Consider the following 22,166-nt stretch of genomic DNA (forward strand, 5'->3'; position numbering starts at 1 on the left):
TTTTGTCTCACTCCAGCCTACAGCCTTGTGACAGAGCTGAAGTTACGCTGTGGGAGAGAGGGAGTAGACGCATCAGTGAGTGCATTGCCTCTTGGCTGAGGCGAGGTTTATTCAAATTTAGTTTCTAACATGACCAACTGATCAATTATTGACCTTTCAGCGCGGTCAAGGGCTGCAGCGTGAGTCCATGTTCTCCCTCTCTCTGACCCCTCTGCTATATGACACGTCCCAGTGCTCCCTCCCGAGTCCACCCTCAAGCCGCACTGGTTTCACAGCTCACAGCTGTGCAGCACTTCATAGATCCACCCACGCAACACGGTGGGTCGTAACTCTCTGTGCTCCGTTTTGTTTGTACCGCAGAGGAGCGCTCTGACTAAACACACCTGTCTCTTCCCAGCCATCCTTAACCAGTTACTCTTCTTTCAGCTCAACTTCAGTCTGCCACCTAACCATTAACTGGGTCTGTACCTAAAAACTGTGTGAAACATTCAATTATTACCGAGCTTAAACACCCAGAAGGCGGCTGCCATTTGATTTATTCCAGAAATGATATAGTGCTCCAGCACTAGACTCCCGTTCTCTCCAACAGCAGCCGAGCCACTAGACTGATGACGTGCGGATTAACCAAACAGTCTAGCAAGTCATTGGTAGAAAGAGCCGTCCGCGAGGCGTTTGGGCTGCCGTCTGCATCCATCTGACGTGCAGGCACTTCACAGTTGCTACTCATTACCAATTGCTTCCTGGAGCTGTGTAATTTCCCAAAATGTCCCCCTTCGTTTTCGTGGAGATGATCTCTACCGTCACTTTCAACTGCGACTGCACCCATCGAGCCTGTTTCTTCAGGCTGTGGTAAAACTCGGATGAGATGAGGCCCAAAAGGTATTTTCTGCATGTTTTCTGCTTTAAATGCCGAAAAGCCAAATTCATGGGTTAGTAATCTGCAGCCCTCTGGTTCACAGCCAACTTCCCTTTTCTTCCTCTTGCAGGAGGCACTTGTCCTTTGCTCGGCACCAGTGCTGCTGGAACATGCCTGCTCCGACACGCTTGCCTTTTGACATGTGAAATACGCAGACACTGCTTTATTCAGGTACTGAAGGTTGGTTTCATGGGATGTTGCCTCCACCTAAGAAAACACCCAGGATACGCTCAGTTAAAAGGAGATGTGTTTCAATTCAGTGTTGCATGATTATCTTCCATGAATTACTTTTGCTACACAAAGGGAAGGAGTTTAAAATTCTTCTTTTATTCTTCTCGGGCAGCAGAAAGGCTCAGAGGGAGCTAAGCAAAATGCCAGTAATTCTGTGCAATAACTGCTCTGTGGCTTACCTCTGTGGGGTTCAGCCAGCTATCTCCATCCGTGGGATTTTCTGCTGATTTTACGGCACATACCACCAGTCGGGTTATTGCTTCTTCTACACGGGCTTCGTGATCTGCATCCTGCCTCACGGGAACAGAAGGTGTTTGGACATAGGTTAGCACCTGGGGCTCTGCAGAGAGGTGGAACATCTCGGGAAGAATGTGATGGATGAGTGAGTGGATTGCCTAGTTTGAAAGCCATACTCCTGTAAGCAAAGTCAGTGAAAGGCTTCAGACTCTTGACACTCCTACTCGTGTTTACAGTCCCCCAACGTGAGTAACAGCACAGGCTTTGGTGTGACTACTCATCTAAATAAGGGTTTGCAAATAGGTTCTAGTGTGTGTATATAATATTTTCCGTTATTAGTGTTCTGATAATTGAATTTGGTGCTTGATATTACAGTGCAACGTTAGCATTTAATGAATGTATGCGTTTATATAGCTCTTTAGGACTAGAAGGACCATGGAAATACATTGACATAATATGTAGATATACAAAATTTGCTAATTTAGGGACTTAAAGCATACAAGATGTTGCAAGGCAGCAGCTATCTGGGGGCTACAGAGGCACAAAAGTGAGTCTTAAGGAAACTCAGGAAATATTTTATCATGTAACAGTAGCTGACATACTGCTGCAGTTCTAAACATCAGCAGAAGGAAAAACATGATTCCGCTGAAAGCTCTCCTGCAAACTAAAAATTAATAACTGGGTCTTTGGTTCGGGCCTTCACTTCCTGCATCATCCCTTTGTGCTGCTGGGTACTGGCTAGCTTGGGATAGCAGAATAAAACTTTATAGGGTCTTTTTAAGCTTGCTGAGTTTCTTGTATATGGAAAAGAAGGGTATGTGGAAGGAGACAGTCAAGACTCTGCTAACAAGACGGGTGATTTAGTTGTTTCAGTGACATGTGCCTAGGAGTGGATACATAAATTTCCCTGCAATGAACTGCTTAGTCATATGTGTTTTGGAGGAAAGACGTAACCTGGTCAGCCCAAACTGCCTGACTGTGGTTTAGGGAACATTCAAGAGAACCATGCATCTCGCTAGTGTGAGGGCTGAAGGCAGCAATTCATCCTGGAACCCTGAGTGGAATATGGGATAGAAGAAGGGGGAAGTGTTCTTAGCATTACGTGGGTTTGCACACTTGGCTTACTAAAGGCCTCATAACAAGCCCCCGAAACACAGAGTTTGGTATCTACGTGCAGAAATTTAAGGTGTTGCACTTTTGGCATTCATCCTGGTCTGCTGAGTAACAGGGTTGTACTGATTGCATGAGAGTATGTTAGGAAGCAAGGAATACTTTGAGTAGCTCACATCCAGCTGAAAACAAATTAAACTTCTACTCTAAAGCCTTGCCAATATAATTAATGGTTTCACTAGGACTATAAATGTTGGTATGCTTCACACTGTCGATATGAAAGCAGCTGGTAACAGCTGCAAGCAAGAACTGCTTCACCTGGTAAGGGAAATGTTCCCAGTATTGTCTTTTAGCATCCATGCCGGGATTTATTTTTATAGATGGATTGCCCAACGCCTAACGGTGCTGCCATCATCAGCTGTAAGGATAATTTCTGCAAGGAACTTTCACCCAGGTTTCAATAGCTACATTTGTTTATGGCAGCTTCTGGTATCTGAGGAGAGGGAGTGTGTGTCATTCATCAGCAAGATCCAGCCAACACCCCTCTGTGCATGGCATCATAAGCAAGTACCCGCTCGTGCTGTCACCACACAAGATCTTGGTGACTTCTGCAAGACCTCCATGACCAGAAGGGCCGTGGAGTTTAGCTCCGTTATGGTTTTTTTCTTGCAGAGCATAAGAACAGCTAGAAACATGATAGCTAACGCACCACCCAGCCACCTGGCAGTTATCAGCCTGGCGCAACTGATCCCATCCTGACCTGCTCCCCCAGAGGGGAAACACTCGAGGCACAGCTTAGGGTGCAAGTGTGGTGACATCAGGGTCTCTCCAAGCACAGGACACACAGCCAGTTCCTTTGAATTACCTCAAAGGCTGCTCAAATTCAGGGCAGGCTTAAATGGCTGCTCTACAATATCGCTGGTGCTTTCTCTGGCCCTGGACGCAGCCTGACCATACTCGGGGCTATGTAAGGGGTCAGTGTGGGCTGTGGGCCTGCTGTCCTTCCTAAAAACATAGTCTCATCTGGAACATTTCTCCATGAGGGAAACACCCAAATGACATCCTCTACTCTGCAAACGCCTGATTGGATGTTGGTATGAGAAATGTATCGTGTGGTCTTTGAAGAGCAGCTGAACGCATGTGCTCATCCCCCTGCAGGTTTCCAGTCCAATAAAGGGTTTTTATTAAAAAAAAAAAAAAGAGCAATAACTATTTTAGTGAGGCTGCTCTCACAGGCCATTTCAAAGGGTCTTTTATGTTAAGCTAGGATTAATGATAAAGTAATTTGAATCAGAAAACCTTCTGGAGCATTGAGATGATATCCCTGGAACCATCCCATACATACTGGTTAACATGAGCAAGAAAAATCAAAGCCTGGGGAAAAGAAAATTAATTAAATACTTGAGAAAATCCAACTGCAGGCAAATCAAAACTATTGCAGAGAAATGAAAATTCAAAAATCCTCTGCCACTCACTTCCTATCACATTGATCTGATTTAAATTCTAATTTAGCTTTGCATGTAGGCATGTGCTTGAGGTGAAGTTGTTGTTTTGTTGTCCCCTATTCAGCACAAAGCTAGTTAGCCCATCAGAAATTGGACACAAAAAGTCTAGCTTGTGTTTAATTGTTTGCCTGACTGAGGTAAACTTGCATGTGATTTCTGCTGAACTGGGGCTCTGGGTCTGGAACCTTGCAAGATTGTTCAGGAAAAACTGTACCCGTAAGGGCTCTTCCCTCCCCAGCCTCTGAATACAGCCCACACCCAAACAGGGCTGAACTTGGCAGGCAAGGGACAAAAAGTCCATGCAGATATGGAAGTGCTACATCACTGTGACATAAAAAGGAAAATACCAGTTCAATCCAAGAGTTTACGCTGACAGTGATGGGGTCAACGGATTCCACATAGTGCCACCAGTGCCTAGGAACGAGCAGGACCTGGAATGGGAGACATCGCGTTAGGGTACCAGCAGAAGCCTGAAGAAAGACAAGGTGTTTTAATTAAGGTGACGAGGGATGCAGAGGCAAAATGAGACATGGAATAGGAGTGGAGGGTGATCTTTATTTCTTCCTTCTCAAAAGCCTTTTCTCAAGACTTAAATGCCCCCTCTCTCCTCCCATACCAATACTATCATATACGAAGTGGACACGATCCAGAACTACTCTCATCCAAACTCCTTCTCATGTGAAGCAGGAAATAACCTTGTAAATGCTCCATGTAAGCAAGGTCTGGCTGTAGAAAAGGAGTGCAGCTGGTGTAGCAGTAGAGCAGAGCTGCAGAGCAAGTCTCAGCCATGCAAGAATTTTTTTGTAGACTCTCCAACTGAGCAGACTTCCCAGTTCCTTTAGAAGGACTGCCAGCTGGGTTCCCCAAAAAGCCCCCTAATGCTCATTTAGGTGATTAACAATGTGTAGCTTTAATTCTGGTAAATAATCACCTATATTAAACTTGTCACTTTTAGTAGATAGGCTTTTAAAAGAGGATGTCCCAGAAATCATGACAGTCTAGTTTAGATCAGAGCTCTACAACTCTATCAGGATGATAGCTGTGACATAAAATGGATTCTAACCCATGGCTTTTATGGTACAAAGACATTAATGTTGTTTTGATGATATAGTACAGGCTTTACAGATTACTGAACATTAGATTAACATAGAGCTATCAAGAAAAGCATAAAAGATGGCTTTTGACAGGAAATAAAAATAGTCAGAGACAGATAAAAATATACACTTCAGGATGGGGAAAGTGAAGCAATGATCTGTATCTGAATTGCAGACAGTTTTTTTCTTGGTAGACACAAATTACTTAGAAGAATGTTCTGCTACCTAGATAGCCCTGTGCCTCGTTATGTCAAAACACGGCTAATGAGAAAATGTCTGCGTAGGAGACAATGACTGTGGCCCTAGTCCTGCAACCACTTATTAACAGGACAGTCAGAGCAGAGTCATTTTTGGGCCAGAGGACAAAATGTTCTCCGCAGGTTTCAATTTAAGTCAAACAAAAAAAGCACTGGCTCTCTAAAGGTCAGAAACATTGGGAAATTGTACTTTAATCCAGTACAGCATACAAAACAGAGAAGGAAGTCAGTCTGTAGAGGGACATTATTTAAAAAAATATCACCAATTAGTTATTCCTCTACAAGTGTATGAAACCCTACACAGACCAAAGTATGTTTCCTACACAGAACAAGTCTCACAGTGGTGCTTTTATCACAGAAACCTACACTTTAAATGAAAAGTGCACTTGCATTAGCTGCAGTGTGTTTATCTGTTAGCAAGTGTTTGCCCACGTTTCACTGACTGCAGAACCCCACAAAACCCCACTCATCTGCTCCACAGGGGATCCTAACCTTGTTCTCTTAACGGAATCTGGGTGCCTCCAAATGACAGGGTGTCAGGACGAAGCTTGGGCAATGCTGATGTACAGCAGAAGGCATAGCTTCTGGACTAAGTAGATGTTTCCAGCAACGGAGTCCTTACTGTGAGATGAGACTTGCATAGGAAGAAGGAGCTCGCAGTGCCCTGGAGAATTGGGTGAAGACACTAGGGATTTGGGGTATGGTGCAGAGGGAGTACGTAGCAAGGGAACAAAAGCAAGAGGCAAATTAAGGGAGGTGTATAAATGTCTCAGGAAGAGGGGCTGCCTGGAAAAACAAGGTGGAAATTAGGAAGGGAACATGCTGGCCCAACACGACTCACATGCAATGCAGAGACAGAACTGCTTTTGAAAGAGGAGGTATAACTAGGAGGAAAATACAGTCCCCCCAAGTAGTCCAGGCTTTCCAAACCAAAGAGGAGGAACTTGGTCTTTGGAGAGACTAATCAGATTTTCCTTGCCAGCAGGTTAAGGGTAATAACTGCAGAGTTGTCTTTCTGCAGCTGGCACTGTGGCTGACGCTACTGGAAGAGGAGCTTCAGAGCTGTCACTTTAAGAGGCAAAACAGGTACCATAAAGAAACTTGCTCTCCCTCTTTTATTTCTGGGCAAGCTTATGCTTGTTAAAATAGGGATTTATGGCAGCGAGAACATGGAAATTATCAAAAAGTAAAACTTGAAGCAAGATGAAGAAATGTTAAAAAGTAATTAGAAACAAAAAATACAGCTGGCAAGGGAGCAGCAGAAATAACAAAAGAAGAAAAGAAGAAATCCAGCAGGATCTAGGTTTGCAAACTAGAAGCAAAAAAAAACCCCACAACAAAACCAAACCAAACAAAAACCCACCACCACTGCCCCCAACTATCAGTTCCACAATAAAATAAAGCAGACTTCCATATGCTTATGAATGTGGGACACAGATTTAGCTATGTCTGAAACTACAGTACGAAATGTGAAAGCAACCCACAGTGAAATAACACATGCAAAACGCTGCAAACGTTTTAAAGGGAAAATGTAAATTGCAGAATCAAGACAATTATTCCAAGCTAAGGGATGATTTTGTGTTAGCCTGCGTTCTACACAATATATCTAGCTTTGTGGGCTGGGAAGATACTGATCTAAACAGCAACCAATCAGATAATTTTAATATTTAGGTTAGTGATAGGCAAATATTGCAGAAGAAGTCAAAGTAGGGCAGAAATCCCAGAAAAGATAAAATGAGATTCTAGCCTGTAACAGGAGGAAAGAAACCAAGAGAACAGTTGGGAGAGCAAGCGGAGCAATGCTGAAGACTTGTAGAGCACAGAGAACAGAACAGGTTTAAATTCTCAATGGACATGATTAACTCGATACAGTGCAAAGGTAGGGCAGAGGTGGAATTGCTTCAAAAAGAGAGCATACCCTGAAGTGAAATATTATAACAAGAAATTTCTGCTCATTAGAAAAAGGTATTTGGGTAAATGCACAAGAAAAGGAAGCACCAAAGAATGCCAGTGTGACGGGGAGAAAAAGATGAGGGGCTGCGGGGGGACCCGAGTAAATCACAGAGATGTTTGCAATCCTGGCAGTGAAAAAGAGAATAAAATAAATAAATGCATTGTCAACTCCATGGGATCACTGCCACCTGGTCTATGCCCTGCCCCAGCTGGTGCCTGGCTGGGAAGGTGCTTCTTACCCTGCCTCCCTCCTCCCTCCTGAGCTGGTGCCTTCCCACGCGCGGAGGGACGCTGACACCAGAAACACAGGCACAGCGCTGAGGGGAGGGGAGGGGGGCTGTTACATGCTGTGTCCATAGGGACCCAGGCGAGGGACTGAGGGAAGCTCAGGGAAGAGGTGGAAAAGTAGAGTTTGGAACTGGCAGCTTTCACCTTTGGCTTGCTTGACTTTCTGGGCACTCGTGGGGTTCACGAGTGATGAAATGGTGTTTTCATCACAAATCCCAGTGTAAATTCAGCCCCTGGACTTTTCTGCCTCTTCTGTGATGGAGAGGATAGCTGTGGTGTCCAGAGGTTGAGCTGGGCTGTCTGCCTTCTCTATGGGGTGACTTGGGGCCAGCTCTGTAGTCCACCACATGAAAATTCTCTCTTCCTTTCCCAAAACAGAATTATCAGCTATCATCTACTGTGCATAATGTTGTGGAAAACTCTGAATTCTCCTCTACTAAAAGCTCTCCCTCAACAAAAGTAGTTTTTCGCTGCAATCCCTTTTAAAAAAATATTTTGTATACTTTCATGGAATCATAGAAGGGTTCGGGTTGGAAGGGACCTCAAAGACCACCTAGTTCCAACCCCCCTGCCATGGGCAGGGACACCTTCCACTTTGAGCTGAAACATTTAATTGCCTTTTAAAAAGTTTGAATTACTGCACTGCCTGCCTTCCTACAGCACTTTGTTTCATTATCAGTTATATTCATGGTTATTCAGACTGTCTGTTCTGCTGTTCCCCACTTTAAGCCCGATCTAAGTTCTCGCCCCTTTTTGTTAAAGGTGGCACACAGGGAAGCCCCCTCCTGACTTCCCGACCGTTTCTGCTTGCCAAGGGTTGGGTTACAAAGCTCTGCCTGTGCTGTGGAGAGCTCTGGCTGCCGAGCACAGTCCCATGGAGCATTAAACACTGCAGCAGGAGCACAGAAAGAGAAAACTATGCAGCTGTACGTAGGAATGTAGTGATGACTGTAGTTGTAGACACAGACTGACTTTGAGATGCGTTTCTTTAGACTTTCAGAAAGCAACCAAGCAAAAGCAGGGGAGGATTGCTGCTGAGCAGCATGCCGTGATGAGAGACAGCAAACAGTGATGCTGATCTTCAGTTTTCAGTCATTGTCCCATAGTGCGACTATGTTTTTGAAGGCTGGAAGGGAGCATCCTTCTCGGACTTTATGTGCCCCTAAAACTAGCTCAGTTAGGCCTTTCCTTGCACCTCTGATGTCTAGGGCTGCAGCTCAACTCCGCTGGCTCCAGGCTGTACCTGGGACACGAGGCCAGGAGGCAGAGAGCAGGCAGCAGCTGTAACAGCATGGGTCCCCGTATCCACCACCCCTCCTGTCTGGGGTAGCGTGGGAGCGAACGGCATCGCCCACGGGAGCCCACTGGAGGTGCCTGCTCTCCATTAGGAGGGCAGATGTGCAGAGCTTCATGTGTCCACCTTCAAACAAGCTGTGACGCACTTTCTCATCTTTTTAACCTGCCTACTTACAAGGATTAAGAGAAAGATGGATTAAGAACAGTTCCATTAGCAATCAGGAAGCACGAAGCTGGTGAGAAGCAGGGCAGAGGGAAGAACCATCAGTGGGTTTGTTATTTGTACAGCATCTCAGCTTCTTGTAGCCTTTTCGGGTGGGATTCCTCTCTCCTATTTTTACTCATCAAAAAAGTTAAGCATCTATGTGCGTAGGCTTCTTTTATAGCCTGTGATGAAGGGCAAGACGGGATGAATGTTCCCGCAGGACTATAATTGTATCAGACAGGGAGGATGAATTGCCTTGTAGAGGTGCCAGGTTCTTCCCACTGATGGCAGACAGGACATCTGTCCTGGACGGGGTTTACGCTGAGGGTAGCAAATCTTACCCTAACTCTCTTAAAGCTTGTCCCAGAGTTTGGGGTGGCAGATACTAGAACAGACACATTTTGCCTCATTTGCTATCTTTTAAGCAGTATTTGTATATTTATGGAAGCAATCAAGATGTTATTAGAAATATTGCAGGCTTTATGAACAAATAAAACAAAATACTAATGCAAACTCACTAGTGAAAACTCACTAGTTCAGTCAGCACAAACCTTCTGTTCCACACTTACCACTCAGCCTCGCAACCCTTGTATAGGTGACCAGGTCCAGATATCTGTAAGGAGCCCCTACATTTGTGTCATACAACTTGAGCCGGTAACTTTAAGGATATAGTCATGTACAGCTATAATTTTTATTGAGAACAGTTCACTAAAGTTCTATTAAGACCTCTGTGGAAACTCAGCCCACAGCTGCTGGTCAAGTACAGCATGAAACCTTATAAAACCTGAAGTCTCAGCCAACTATCTAAATTCATAATGGAGATTCACCTCTGAACAATGCAATGGAAGGGCACGAAGGATGCAATCCAAGTACGCATTAGAACCATGGAAAAGTTTGGGTTGGAAGGGATCACCCAGTTCCAACCCCCCTGCCATGGGCAGGGACACCTTCCACCAGACCAGGTTGCTCAAAACCTCATCCAGCCTGGCCTTGGACACTTCCAGGGATGGGGCATCCACAGCTTCTCTGGGCAACCTGTTCCAGTGCCTCACCACCCTCTCTGGGAAGAATCTTTTCCTTACCTCTAATCTGAATCTCCTCACTTTCAATTTAAACCCATTATCCCTTGTCCTGTCACTACAGACCCTTGTAAAAAGTCCCCTCCAGCTTCCTTGTAGCCCCTTCAGGTACTGGAAGGTGCTACCTATAAGGTATTCCTGGAAGGTGCTACATATAAGGTCTCCCCAGAGCCTTCTCTTCTCCAGGGTGAAGCAGCCCAACTCTCTCAGCCTGTCCCCACAGCAGAGGGGCTCCAGCCCTCTGAGCATCTTTATGGCCTCTGGACTCATTCCAACAGGCCCATGTCCTTCTTATGTTGGGGGCCCCAGAGCTTGAGGTAGTACCCCAGTACTTGTGCATCGGTATGATGTTCAAGGAAGGAATTCTGCTTTAAAGCCTTAAATGGGTGTAGAAAAATGGCTTGTAGCAAACAACGACCAGAAGGTGGCATTAGACACATGACGTTTTTGATATTCAAAGCTGCACTCACCCTACATGCAGTTGCTCTCCTGAATACCTAAGAACACCTTTGTCTTCATTTTTCAACCATTTATTGTTACAATATCTAATCCATAATGTTCTCATACCCTCTGGGAAGGAGTGGAGATGCTATGTATTCTCACAAAATAAAGCTGGCTGCATTTCTGCAGTAATAGTATTAATTTTACATGAAAACCACTGCTAAGCATGTATCAAAATCGTTATTATTTAGGGATCCTCTCCCTTGTTAACAAAGGAGTTCTTCTAGGTCATTCTTTTCCTCTCCATCAAAAGGCAGCAGTCCCCAGCCACCTGCCCCATAAGCTTCTGGATGAGATGCTGGAAAGCACCACCCAAAAGGCACTGATAAAATGGATAAAGGCAATACCTTGCTGCTCCATCATTGCTTCTACATTACTTTCTCCTCAGATCCAAAGAATATCTCCTTAATAGCAATGCAGACAACTTGTATTACTGAGCTGGCTCGAGATCTTTATTCCTAGCAAGATTAACTTGTAATTGCTTTAAGCCTAATTAAAATTAAGATCATATTAAAGGTTCACTACCATACTCGATCATTTCAAAGGAGATTATAAATTGAAATGGTGCTGAGAATCATGGATAATGCAGTGCTGACGGATGTGGCATTTTTATCAATAGTAAAAATTTGTTCTTTGTGCTTTAAATTATTGAACACTGCAATCTTAGGAAGTGCAGAATGTGAAACTAATAATTTGCTTTAGGAGTATGACTAAGAGCTAATGTAGTGCAAACAATGAAGGTTGATCACAGATTCCCCATTTGCAACTGTACCAGCAGAAGAGCATATTCTTCCCAGTTGATAGACATCATCCTCTTGTTGGAAACTACTACCTTCCCTCCTCCAATCCGCCATCTCCCCAGTTCACAGGCTTATCATTCTGCCTCCTCAAAATTAGCTACATTAACAGAAATCTGTTATTTCAATTGTTGAAGGCAGCTGGGTTTGCCAGCTAGGGGCAAGGGGGTATTCTCACAAGTCGCTGAGCTGGCAAGTGAAAAGAGGTGACAATGTCTGGTAGAGAATGGTGAAAAGGCACTACAAGCAGCAACTCCACAACTCAAGCGGTTGGAGCAGTAAACACTGCAAAATTCCTTTGGAAAAGCCTGACAGTTTGAGACGTGCAGGAGTGCTGTACAAGGACATGCACTGCTGAACAAATGAAAAAGGTAATTCAGACTCCAAATACAGGCCATGTTGATTAAATAAAGAAGGATGCTATTTACGGCACAAGACGAGGAATTTAGACTCCTGAGCCCTACTCTCATACTGCTGCTGATTGTCCATGTGGCTACAAGGTGGGCACTTACAACTGATCTTTCTCAGTAAAATAGGGTTAATAATATCCTCACATCCTTGTAAATGTGAGTTCCTTTGCTGGCTCTACACACTCATTAATCAAACACATTTTATGGAACACACTGGTTTCAGAGTAGACAGGTTGGAGCACTGTTCAAGAAAGTTTTAAAGCAGACAAATAGGAGGTTATTGCAAGAACTGTGATCGAATTGGGCAGCTGATTGAATTAACTCTCCAAATGTTTGCGTTTTTTGTACAAAAGGCTAGTAAAATAACTGCGAGCAAAGAAAGTTCCCGTGCTGAGAGAAATGTATCCAGCCTGAGTGTAGACTGTAGGGAGAGGGAAGTTCCACAGTCAATTAGTTAAGAATTCCTAGTCCTTAATTAGCCATTAAATAATTTACTAGAATCTTTAAAGTAATATTAAGCTCATATATGAACGGTACCTGTCCTGGACTGAGGGTAACCACATGGGCTGTTGTGTTCCTAAACGCAGGAAAGCGTTTCAGATCAGGGTTGGCAACATTGACTTTGCTGAATAAGCTGGATTCCTCATAAGGGATCCTAGTGGGATAAAGGAAACTGGTATCACCAGGTGGGAAGAGGTGCCATCTCTTTCTGAAAATAGAGAGAAGATAAAATGTATTCAGTGCATGTCAGTTACAGCAAAGAACTAAAGGCAGTAGCAAGGTTTTCAATAAAACATAGATCTGCCTTGCTGTGTGAATCTCCTACGCAGTGAGAACACAGGCAGTGCTTACAGGCTGTCTCCTAAAAGTGTTTTTAAAATATTCCACTTTTTAATTTTTTAACTGAAAAGATTTACAGCTTCTCACAAATTATTTTTAAAAGGCAGACAAAATACAGAAAAAAAGCTCTTCCATCTGGTTCCTCCTTCCTCCCTTTCACAGAGCAACACACAGCATTTGCAGATGCTCAGAGCATTACAAATTGCTCTATAAACCAGGGGAAATAGAGACAACATACTTTTCATTCACCAAATGAATAGCTGCTGTACCCATGCTTATTTTAAGAGGGGGGGATCATGTGTTTACAATGGTAAGAGTAAAGTGGTATGCACATGATCTTCTGTCTCCTATCATCACCTACAGCACTTACTTGGCTGTCAGTCGCAAACCCTTAATCCTCAGTAAAACTCACTTTGATGCTCCTGTGCCACAGATGACATAAATAAGAACCGGAGACATTCACAGACATAAGCATCCTGAAGTACCTTCACTTTTTGCGTTATCAGTACCACGTGATGAAAATGTGGCTTGCGTGGCCACTGTGTTAAGAACACTCTGGTGTGACTAAACACCCAGATGGAGCAGGACAGGGTCGTTCTGCTCATGAGGGCACTCGTGTTCCAGGTTGCTCTCTACACGCCTAAGAAGTGGGTCAGCACACTGAAGCGTAGGGCCAAGCAGAGCTGAGACACAGACCTCATCCTCAGGAGCTAATGTTTCTATTTCACTTACCACAGAACTGCTGGTGCCAGTTTTATGGGTACTATAAATGAAATATCTTAGCAGGTACATATGTTATTTAGAAACAGGAGTTTTATATGGCAGCACTTTAGGTGATGGAAATAACCAGAAAGCAATACACGGAGGGAGAATTTATAACATTTAGGAGGTGCCAGACAACCTGTACAACAGTGACCCAAGCACTAAGCAATAGAAAAGTAAAGGCAGTACTTTGCAGCGGAGTTGGCAGCTCTCCTCTTTGTTTCAGACTTCAGTGAGATCTTGTCTTTCTTTCTGTCCCTTTCTTTGGTAATCACTTCTTTCTTTTTGCCTACTGCTTCTGGTTGTCAGCTCTAAGTTACAGATTTCAAAATGGGAGAAAAGGAGCCAAATGGAACAAAACCAGAAGAGACAGGAATAGCAGGATAGCCAAAACTGCAGAGATGGGCACAGATGGAAGTGCCGTCGGCCGCTGACATGTCTTGGTAATTACCAAAGCTACTGCTGGGTGCAAGCACAAAAAATAGTTATCCTGAAACTTAAGCCTTATTGCAACTTTATTTTGCCCTCCAAAGTAGAGCCTCCGAAGGGGCAGAGAATAACTAGATTAGGAGGCTCATGGGTTAATCCTGCAGGCTTATGACAAAGCAATATCATGAAGCAAAAAATTAAGAAGCCCGAGGGATGCAAGGAGGAACTTCAAGATAGCAACAAAGGGCTAAGGAGTCATCCCTGGCTTTCCTGCAGAGGCAAATCTATTTAAGTTTAGCATAAGCTTATATTCTGTTACAAAGCCTGTCTTGTTTGTGAGTCTCAAAAGGGAATCTTGCTGCTCTGAAGAAGCACAGCATTCACAAACTTGTGGAAGTTTGCAATCTATTTATAGTCTTTACTCTGAAGTGAAAAACAACTTTGTCTTTTCAGGCCATTCAAAGGCTTTAGGCTTCTTTTTTCCTTGAGAGGAACAAGGGGTTTGTTCTACCAGAGGGGGGAGGAAGTGTTGTGGAAGGCAGGCAACATTGCTACGTGATGCTGGAAATCTGGACTGAGTTCAACACCTGAAGGAAGAGATCAAAGAGGCAGGGCAGGTATCAGGTCTGCTAGATTACTGTACTTATTTAGTATACCCAGTATTTAGGTGGATCCTTAGAGCACATGGGCATGTAAGTCTCATGGTTTTCAATGAGATTTCTGGCTCCTAAATACACTCAAGTGTCTGGACTTCAGTGCATGATGCTTACTGATGCAATCTGAAGTCTACAGGACTGGTTGCAGTGAAGCATAGTGCTGAAGGAGGCTTTCAGACTGTCTCTGCTGCACGTTCACCCAAGGATCTCAAGACTGTTTATAAAAACATGAACGAAAACATGCCTGAGAGCTAAACATAGATATCCTTCTTACAGATAAGATGATGACAAATTCATTTGCCTCAGGCCTTAAAGCCAGTTAACCTGTGGCACTGCCCAGCATAGAAGCCAGCATGCCTGACCCCCAGTCCTGCACCTTAACCACAAGACCACCATGATTTTACTGTTCTGTAACATGTCAGAGTAATTAATTGTATTAAAATCCCACTGGCAAATTATTCCTTCCATTGTATACTATCAAACCTAAAAAATGCATACAACTTGTTTTGTTATTCTAACATTACTCTAGCAATAATAGATAAAAAACCCCTGAGGCCAATATGCAAGGAAAGGAGGGGGAAAAAAAAAAAAAAAAGAATGGGGGAAAAAAAAAAGACGGCCTGCAAACAGGCAGAAAGATATAGCAACAAAGCCACATGCTCCAAAATTAGTTTGGAGCCTCAAGTGTCCCTTTTAACTTTGCTCACAGCTGGCTGCTCCCATCCTGATGTTCCCCTTTTAAATTAATTCTAGCAGGCTATTAGAGGCTCTTGCACAGAGAATATCTTAAAAGTCTAAAGTAGTTTATTTCTATTTTGTTTCTGGGCTTTTTATTTTTTAACTCTTTATCTCCTAATTCCAAATTCCTGTATTTGTAACTACTAGGAAGATTGAAATGTTTATTATTGGACGACATAACACACAGATCAGGAATGATCTTCCTCAAACAGAAGAAAATAAAATTGTGTTACCTCTGTGCCCCAGTCAAACTCCAACCCCCTAAAGTTATAAAACAGTTCTGATGCTCTTCAGTCACTGAGAGCTCAGAAAATGAAAATAATCAGGACCTGGAATTAATACTTCAGCCCAAAGCTAAGTTTACTGCACAGTATAACTTTCTTCTGTATTTGTTTTATATTTGTATACATATGCACTTGTTACCTTCCTTCTACTTGCAGCACTAAGTTGCAGCCATAGGAGTCCAAATGGCAGGGTGTGTTTGCTCCTTCAGAACCAATCCACAGCGTGCTCTCTCTTCCGCTTCTTCCAGGAAAACCAAAGTCAGACCACCTTATATCCTACGGCAATGAAAAGGTTATTTATGTAAGCTGTAGGATGATTCACATCCTACCCTCACTTCTCTGAGCCTCTTGTCTCCTCCACCCCTCAGTCGCTCTTTATCCACTGCCGCCATTGCTCCTTGGTGGGGTTTCCGCATGCATGGCCTGTGCCCCTTCCTCCAAAATTCTCCTCTCTAATAGCATTTCTTCTGCTGACTTTCTTCTTTTTCTGTCTGAATACACACCCTCCCAGACCTGCATCTCCAGTTCTCAACCCACGCTTTCATATCACTCAAGTTACCCATTTGCTCTACAGAATGGCTGCCCAACTGCTCATGGCCACATGTGGTTCTTTTCCTTCTTTTCAAACACCCTTTTTTAACTTTTTCCACTCTTAACCATCCACCCAAGGTCAGGATTCCTTTCAGAAAAATTCTGATATATGGCATTTAAAATAAAGAATGAAAGGAAGGAAGGAAAAATCCCTATTCCCTTTAAACGAGTTTGATAATCCATGTGGCGTATTTGGTCTCTCTTTGCTCCTGTCTCAGCTTTCTCCATCTATTCTGGATATGCAGACTTTACCCCATCTCTGACCCAGAGGTATGCTGACGTTTTTTAAGTTTCTTATTGTTTAATGGACACATTCTTCTCCAGCCTTTACAACTGCAGAGGCAGTGAACTTAAACCAACTCAATTACAGGGCAAGAAAGGGCAGAACAGGTAGGCACGTTCCTGGAGCTTCCAGTCCATTGATCCTCCCACAAGCAGTCCCCTGGGGAAGACAGCTGGAACGAGGGACAGTGGGGTGTTTTGCAGATAGTTCAAGGGTTTTACAGGATGGCACTGTATAGCTCGGATAAAGCTTTCCCCAGTTTCTGTAGCTCACCGTGCCACCTGCAGGGCCTGATCATTTCTTTGTTGGAAAGCACTTGAAGCACACTGGCCAGAGATAGCGGTGCCTTTTGGCTGCAACCCCACGCTGAGCCTTAGGAAACAGAGATTCAATTCCTGGCTTCCTGATGGTCTCAGGCAAATCACTTCATCTCTGAGCTTTATTTTTCCCATCTTGAAAAGGAAGATAACAGTATTTGTTCCGTTTCAGTAAAGCACTTTGGGTCATTCACATCACCTAACTTTAGGAACCTAATTCAAGCTTGGCTCCTGCTCTTGTCAAAGCACTCTCAATCACGCCTCAGAAAAGCCTCTCTCTTTCCACTCCCTATAAAGAGAAAATAGGAGTCCAGCCTCCTAATTTAAGTATGTAAGCTAGCTGCTTGCAGACAGGTGGATGACTATCCTTTTTTAAGATCTATGGATGAAGAAAACTACAGCTAGACATTATCATAAGGACGACTTCACCATGACTCTGTATCAGGAAACCCTCAAAATGAGTGATAGCCTTCCCCAAAATTAGGTGTTGCTAAAGATTTTGAATTTCAGAGTTATTGATTTTAAAGATAGCATTTGAAAAAAAATGCAGAAGTGTAATATAAACATTTGTCAAAGGCAGCAAAAAGTGAACAAGAAAAAGTTCCTCCTATATATTTCAGCAGCCATAAAATTTAAAATCCAATACAACTATTTCAGTGATAAAGTTAAGCTTAACATCATCTCTACACTTTAATCTCACACCTAAATAGTTTTTGTATTTTGTTACAATTTAAGTGAAAAGAAAGCACACAGAATCAATATTAGATTTAAAGGAACTTTTTGAAAATGCTGCAGCTGTGGTAAATAGTTGAAGCGATTATGGGTAAAATAGTTTTTAACCAATGAACTGAAAAGGGACCGGTAGGATTACTGAAATCTTGTCACAGTGGGTTCCTTTTCTACAATAAAAAGACACAGTAAGAGGAAACGCACTAAAAGGTGTTCCAACCATAACAGATGGCACATTACTTGTGAATTATATTTATTTCATTTGCTGCTTATAATGAAGTTAATCTGTACCCGTATGTCACTTTAAAAGGTCTCATTTCTATTTAAACTTCACGCATATATCTTGCTTCTGATTTATATCTCAAATTCTGTAATGAAATATCAACTGAACAAAAAATGTAAGATGCTAGATACTGCTCATAGATTAGAATAATGGAATCATTACCTTAGCCCACACAACTGTAAATGATAAACAGTGCAATCTAAATTTCAAACAACTTCTAAATGGCCCTATTAATCACTATAAATAACAGTGCAGTTAGCCTTCTTTTCCCCTTCAAATCACCTTACGTAAATCTAAATAACATCTAAAAAGAATAAAGGGGTTATCATCAAATTCACACAAGAATGGAAGAGAATTTCTACAAAGAACTCTTTTGGCTGGAATAACTTGTGTAGCAGTGTTCAAAAGCCATATGAGTCTGGAACTGATGGATGCATTTCATTCCCATGCCTGTGAAGCTGGCAGATGACATACACCATAGAATCACTAGGTTGGAAAAGACCTTAGAGATCATCCAGTCCAACCGTATCTGTCCGCCACTAAACCATATCTCTCAGCACCTCATCCACCCGTCTCTTAAACACATCCAGGGACGGTGACTCCACCACCTCCCTGGGCAGCCTGTTCCAGTGCGTGATAACCCTTTCGGTGAAGAACTTCTTCCTTACATCCAATCTAAACCTCCCCTGGCGCAGCTTGAGTCCATTCCCCCTCGTCCGATCATCTGTCATTAGGGAGAAGAGACCAACACCCACTTCTCCACAACCTCCTTTCAGGGAGTTGTAGGCAGTGATCAGGTCTCCTCTCAGCCTCCTCTTCTCCAGGCTAAACAAGCCCAGTTCCCTCAGTCGCTCCTCATAAGACATATTCTCCAGACCCTTCACCAGTTTTGTGGCCCTTCTCTGGACACGCTCCAGGACCTCAATGTCTTTCTTGTAGTGAGGGGCCCAAAACTGAACACAGTACTCGAGGTGCGGCCTCACCAGTGCCGAGTACAGGGGGAGAATATTTGCTTGCATAACACCTTTGATTTTTTCCTTCCAGATTCTGCTTTTAAAAAAAATCCACGGCATAACCATTACATGTGCCTATTCTAAAACTGCAGTATAGACTGTTGCTTGGTATAGGTCAGGTGATGAGGTTGTGGCGTGACATCTGCAGAGAAATGCAATTCCTGGAGCCTCAATTTTGTTCTTGAATGGAGCAAGGGGAAGAAGGAGGTAGGAAGACGGTTGTTTCCTTCAAATGTGTTTTTACTGGCCAAATGAAGAAGCAGGCTATTCAGGTCTTCTCACCTGCTCTTATCTTGAGCCATAAAACACAGGAAAATGCTGTCTGTTGAGGCAGAATAACAGAAGACCAAGGCAGGATCACAGATGAAGTAATTCAAAGATCTGGAGAAGCCTGAAACATCCCTGGAGCTCCCAGCTTAGTTCAAACAACAAGACCCAGTATCAGAGTCATGCAGCCCATGTTTATGTGATCCTGGTTGTGTTTCAGTGTGCATAGGAAGGGAGGGGAGAAAGAAGGGTAAGACAGTCTCTGTGCCCAAGCCTTACCTTCCAACCCACAGAAAAATGGCAAGGGAGACAGTCTGGAAAAAGACCGAGCACTGAAAAATACTGATTTTACTGGTATAAAAGAATGAAATATATATAAGGAGCATGGGAAATACTTTTTGAGGAAATAATTAATTTGAGGGGCTTATCAGTTCATACTCTCAGTCATCCCAGTGATAGTGTTTGCAGGGAATTATGATTCCATCTTCAAATGTGAAAGTATAGACATGAATCAGGCTTCATTTACTATTCTTCCTTTATGTTTTTTGAAAAAATACACTTTTTGTAGAGCTATACTTAATTTTGCCATCTTACAATTGGTGAGGAGAAGTAGGAGGAATGTAGATGAACCAATACTGAAATAGCAGATAGGCATGGAGAAAAAAAATACCCCAGCTAAGTGTCCTAATACCTGCATTTGGAAATTACCATAGATTATGTACCTCCAGAGACATCTTACTTCACGTATTTTACTGCCTTCACAGACAGTCAGGGTATAGTAATCCTGCAGACTCAGAATCTTTCCTCCTTGCAAACAGTTGATCTATAAAGGGAAGGAACTGTGCTACTTGAGAAAATGAGCCACAAGGCAAAACACGGAACAAAACCATGTTACAGCCTTCTTGCTACAAGTGAATGCATGCCGTCAAACCCTCCCTCCCGACTGCAGCTGTTAATTTGGATACCACTGGAGTACAAGGTGGATCTGGGGCAGCAGCAGGGTCTCAAATCTGCAACGTGCCAGGCCTGCCGGGTGACTGTCATCTCCACACCTTATTCCCACCTCACCTTCACACCTTCAGCAAGGGCTGCAGGGAAGGTGTTCAGCTGCAGAGGTCACACACACGTCTCAGTGCTCCCCAAGCTTGCCCAGTCACAAAATCAGGCTGGGCTAAATGGGAAGGGGAGTGCTGCCAACCTGGTAGTTGTTTCTGTCACTTGTGGTGTTGTTTATAAGCATATAAGGAGACCCAGAATTTTAGATGGCTGCCACTTGGTACTAGTTCTCTGTTAGCCTGAGAGCCAACAGCTTTTATTTCAAAATTTTAAAATAAATAGCCAAAGAAACAGGGAGGGGATAGCAGTAGAGGTTTCAGAAGCTACACTAGGTAATTTGCAATGATTAAACTAGGAAGAGATAATATTATTGTTTTACCTGGAAAATTTCTGGCTTGTCTTCAAATATCCTGGCAATGTATTTGTAGTCTGCATAAGCCCAATATTTGGAGTACTCATAACAACTGAACGGTCCAGAGGGACAAGAAGGCTGCCCACAACTCCAAGCCAAAAACTCTTCAAGTGTGGCCTTCACGTAGCTACACCTGGTTTCAAACTGGGGAACTAGAGCAACAAAAGAGAAGCCAAACATTACATGATTGTTGAGCACAGAACCAGTAAAAATAATATGTCGTTTCTCAGCTCTAGTTAAATGCAACATGGGATATGAACTGGGACTAGACGGTTTCTCTCTCACCAATAAAATGGTTCTCATCACCTAACTCATGATTAAAGTCTGATACTATTGCTTTTTCATTAAGGTTTAAGTGAATGGCTGTTGCCTCGAACTTGCTGTGAGGTAAAAGAACACCAATAATTACTGTTGTTCACGTGCAAGGCACCTGCAGCACAGTAACTCAGTAATATGCCCAAGTTCCCCAAAACAACTGAGAGCCTGTCCTTTGCTTCATCCTTTTCTCAAGTGTGAGCTGCAAACGTGCACACAAGTATTTGTGTACCCTTTATTTTGTTTCCAGGGATTTATGTACATGGGCACACTCATCCTTCCCTTTCCCTAAAGCAATAACCAAATCAGCACAGTAATGCATAGGAAGCAAATTACGGAGCCACACGTGTGCCAATGATCCATCTAAAATGCTGTGTGTCCTTATTTTTCATTTGGGACTGACTAAAGCATATTGCGGTGTTCCTTGGCAGACATAAAAGTATTTACCAGCAGAGTTTTGCTCCCGTCATGCTTTGGTCAGGCTGACTGATACAGCCTTTCAGCTCAAGGTCAGGTCACTTGGAAGGCCTACAGGATAACCCACATCACAGCATACTTAATTGTGGTTAATCAGAGATCTTCATTTCCCACAGCCGCTAATTGTGCCAGCTTCAAAGAGACTTATCCAATGTTAAAAAAAATATTACTTTACTATAACTACCACTGGGAAAAAATTACTGCAGGCTGGATGAATGACAATGACAGAGCTGCAATTTAGCCTTGTGCAACTTGCATAGAGCTGCTCAGAAATGGGATCCTTTCACTGTTGTGCAGCAGCAGCTCTTCATTCTTTAACGCTCTCATTTTGTTATCGTAGCAATTCCTACAGAGTCTCATACATTTGTTCTTTATTCCCTTTGGGCGGGAGAACAGCTTTTACAAACCTTTATCTCTATCATTCTGCCATTTTCCATTGTAGCAGCTTAGGCAGTGGTTTTCCTTCCCTTCACTATCAAATTCATTAACTAAAAATGTCAGATAAGCCCCACTATTCAGCAACCCGTAACCTGGGTCTGTGCAGTAGAAGGGCTCCCTACCTAAGAACTGCATACAAGACATAAATCACCTGCAATAACCAAAACCTCTATTTCTGATTCCCAGTCCGTGTTGCAGTCCCATGCCCTCTCCTGATACCCAGTCATTAATGCAGTGCACATCATTTTACTAAAACATGGTCTGATGGAAATATTCGATAAAAGACCCAAGCACTACTGAAGGTGGCTCAATATCTGTATTATTCTGATGAGAACAAAGTGTGCTTAGGACTCTGCCTATTTTCCAAGATAACGCAGGAGCAAGTGTTTTAAAGGCA

At 43.2% G+C, this 22,166-nt stretch overlaps 1 protein-coding gene across 1 annotated transcript in view; it reads right to left on the reverse strand.

Annotated features, from left to right (window-relative positions):
• Window positions 1–565: 565 nt before the first annotated feature.
• The window catches only part of HSPBAP1 (HSPB (heat shock 27kDa) associated protein 1), a 35,143-nt gene continuing 13,542 nt past the window's right edge, over window positions 566–22,166 (reverse strand). Inside the window, exons 3-8 of the mRNA XM_010147816.1 lie at window positions 20,507–20,691; window positions 15,728–15,864; window positions 12,417–12,588; window positions 4,347–4,430; window positions 1,327–1,437; window positions 566–1,123 (exon numbers count right to left, since the gene is read on the reverse strand). Of these exons, the coding sequence (XP_010146118.1) occupies window positions 566–1,123; window positions 1,327–1,437; window positions 4,347–4,430; window positions 12,417–12,588; window positions 15,728–15,864; window positions 20,507–20,691 (1,247 nt within the window). The remainder of the gene's footprint in view (window positions 1,124–1,326; window positions 1,438–4,346; window positions 4,431–12,416; window positions 12,589–15,727; window positions 15,865–20,506; window positions 20,692–22,166) is intronic.

The sequence above is a fragment of the Eurypyga helias genome, unplaced genomic scaffold (assembly GCF_000690775.1).
Source record: "Eurypyga helias isolate BGI_N326 unplaced genomic scaffold, ASM69077v1 scaffold23182, whole genome shotgun sequence".
Taxonomy (NCBI): Eukaryota; Metazoa; Chordata; class Aves; order Eurypygiformes; family Eurypygidae; genus Eurypyga; species Eurypyga helias.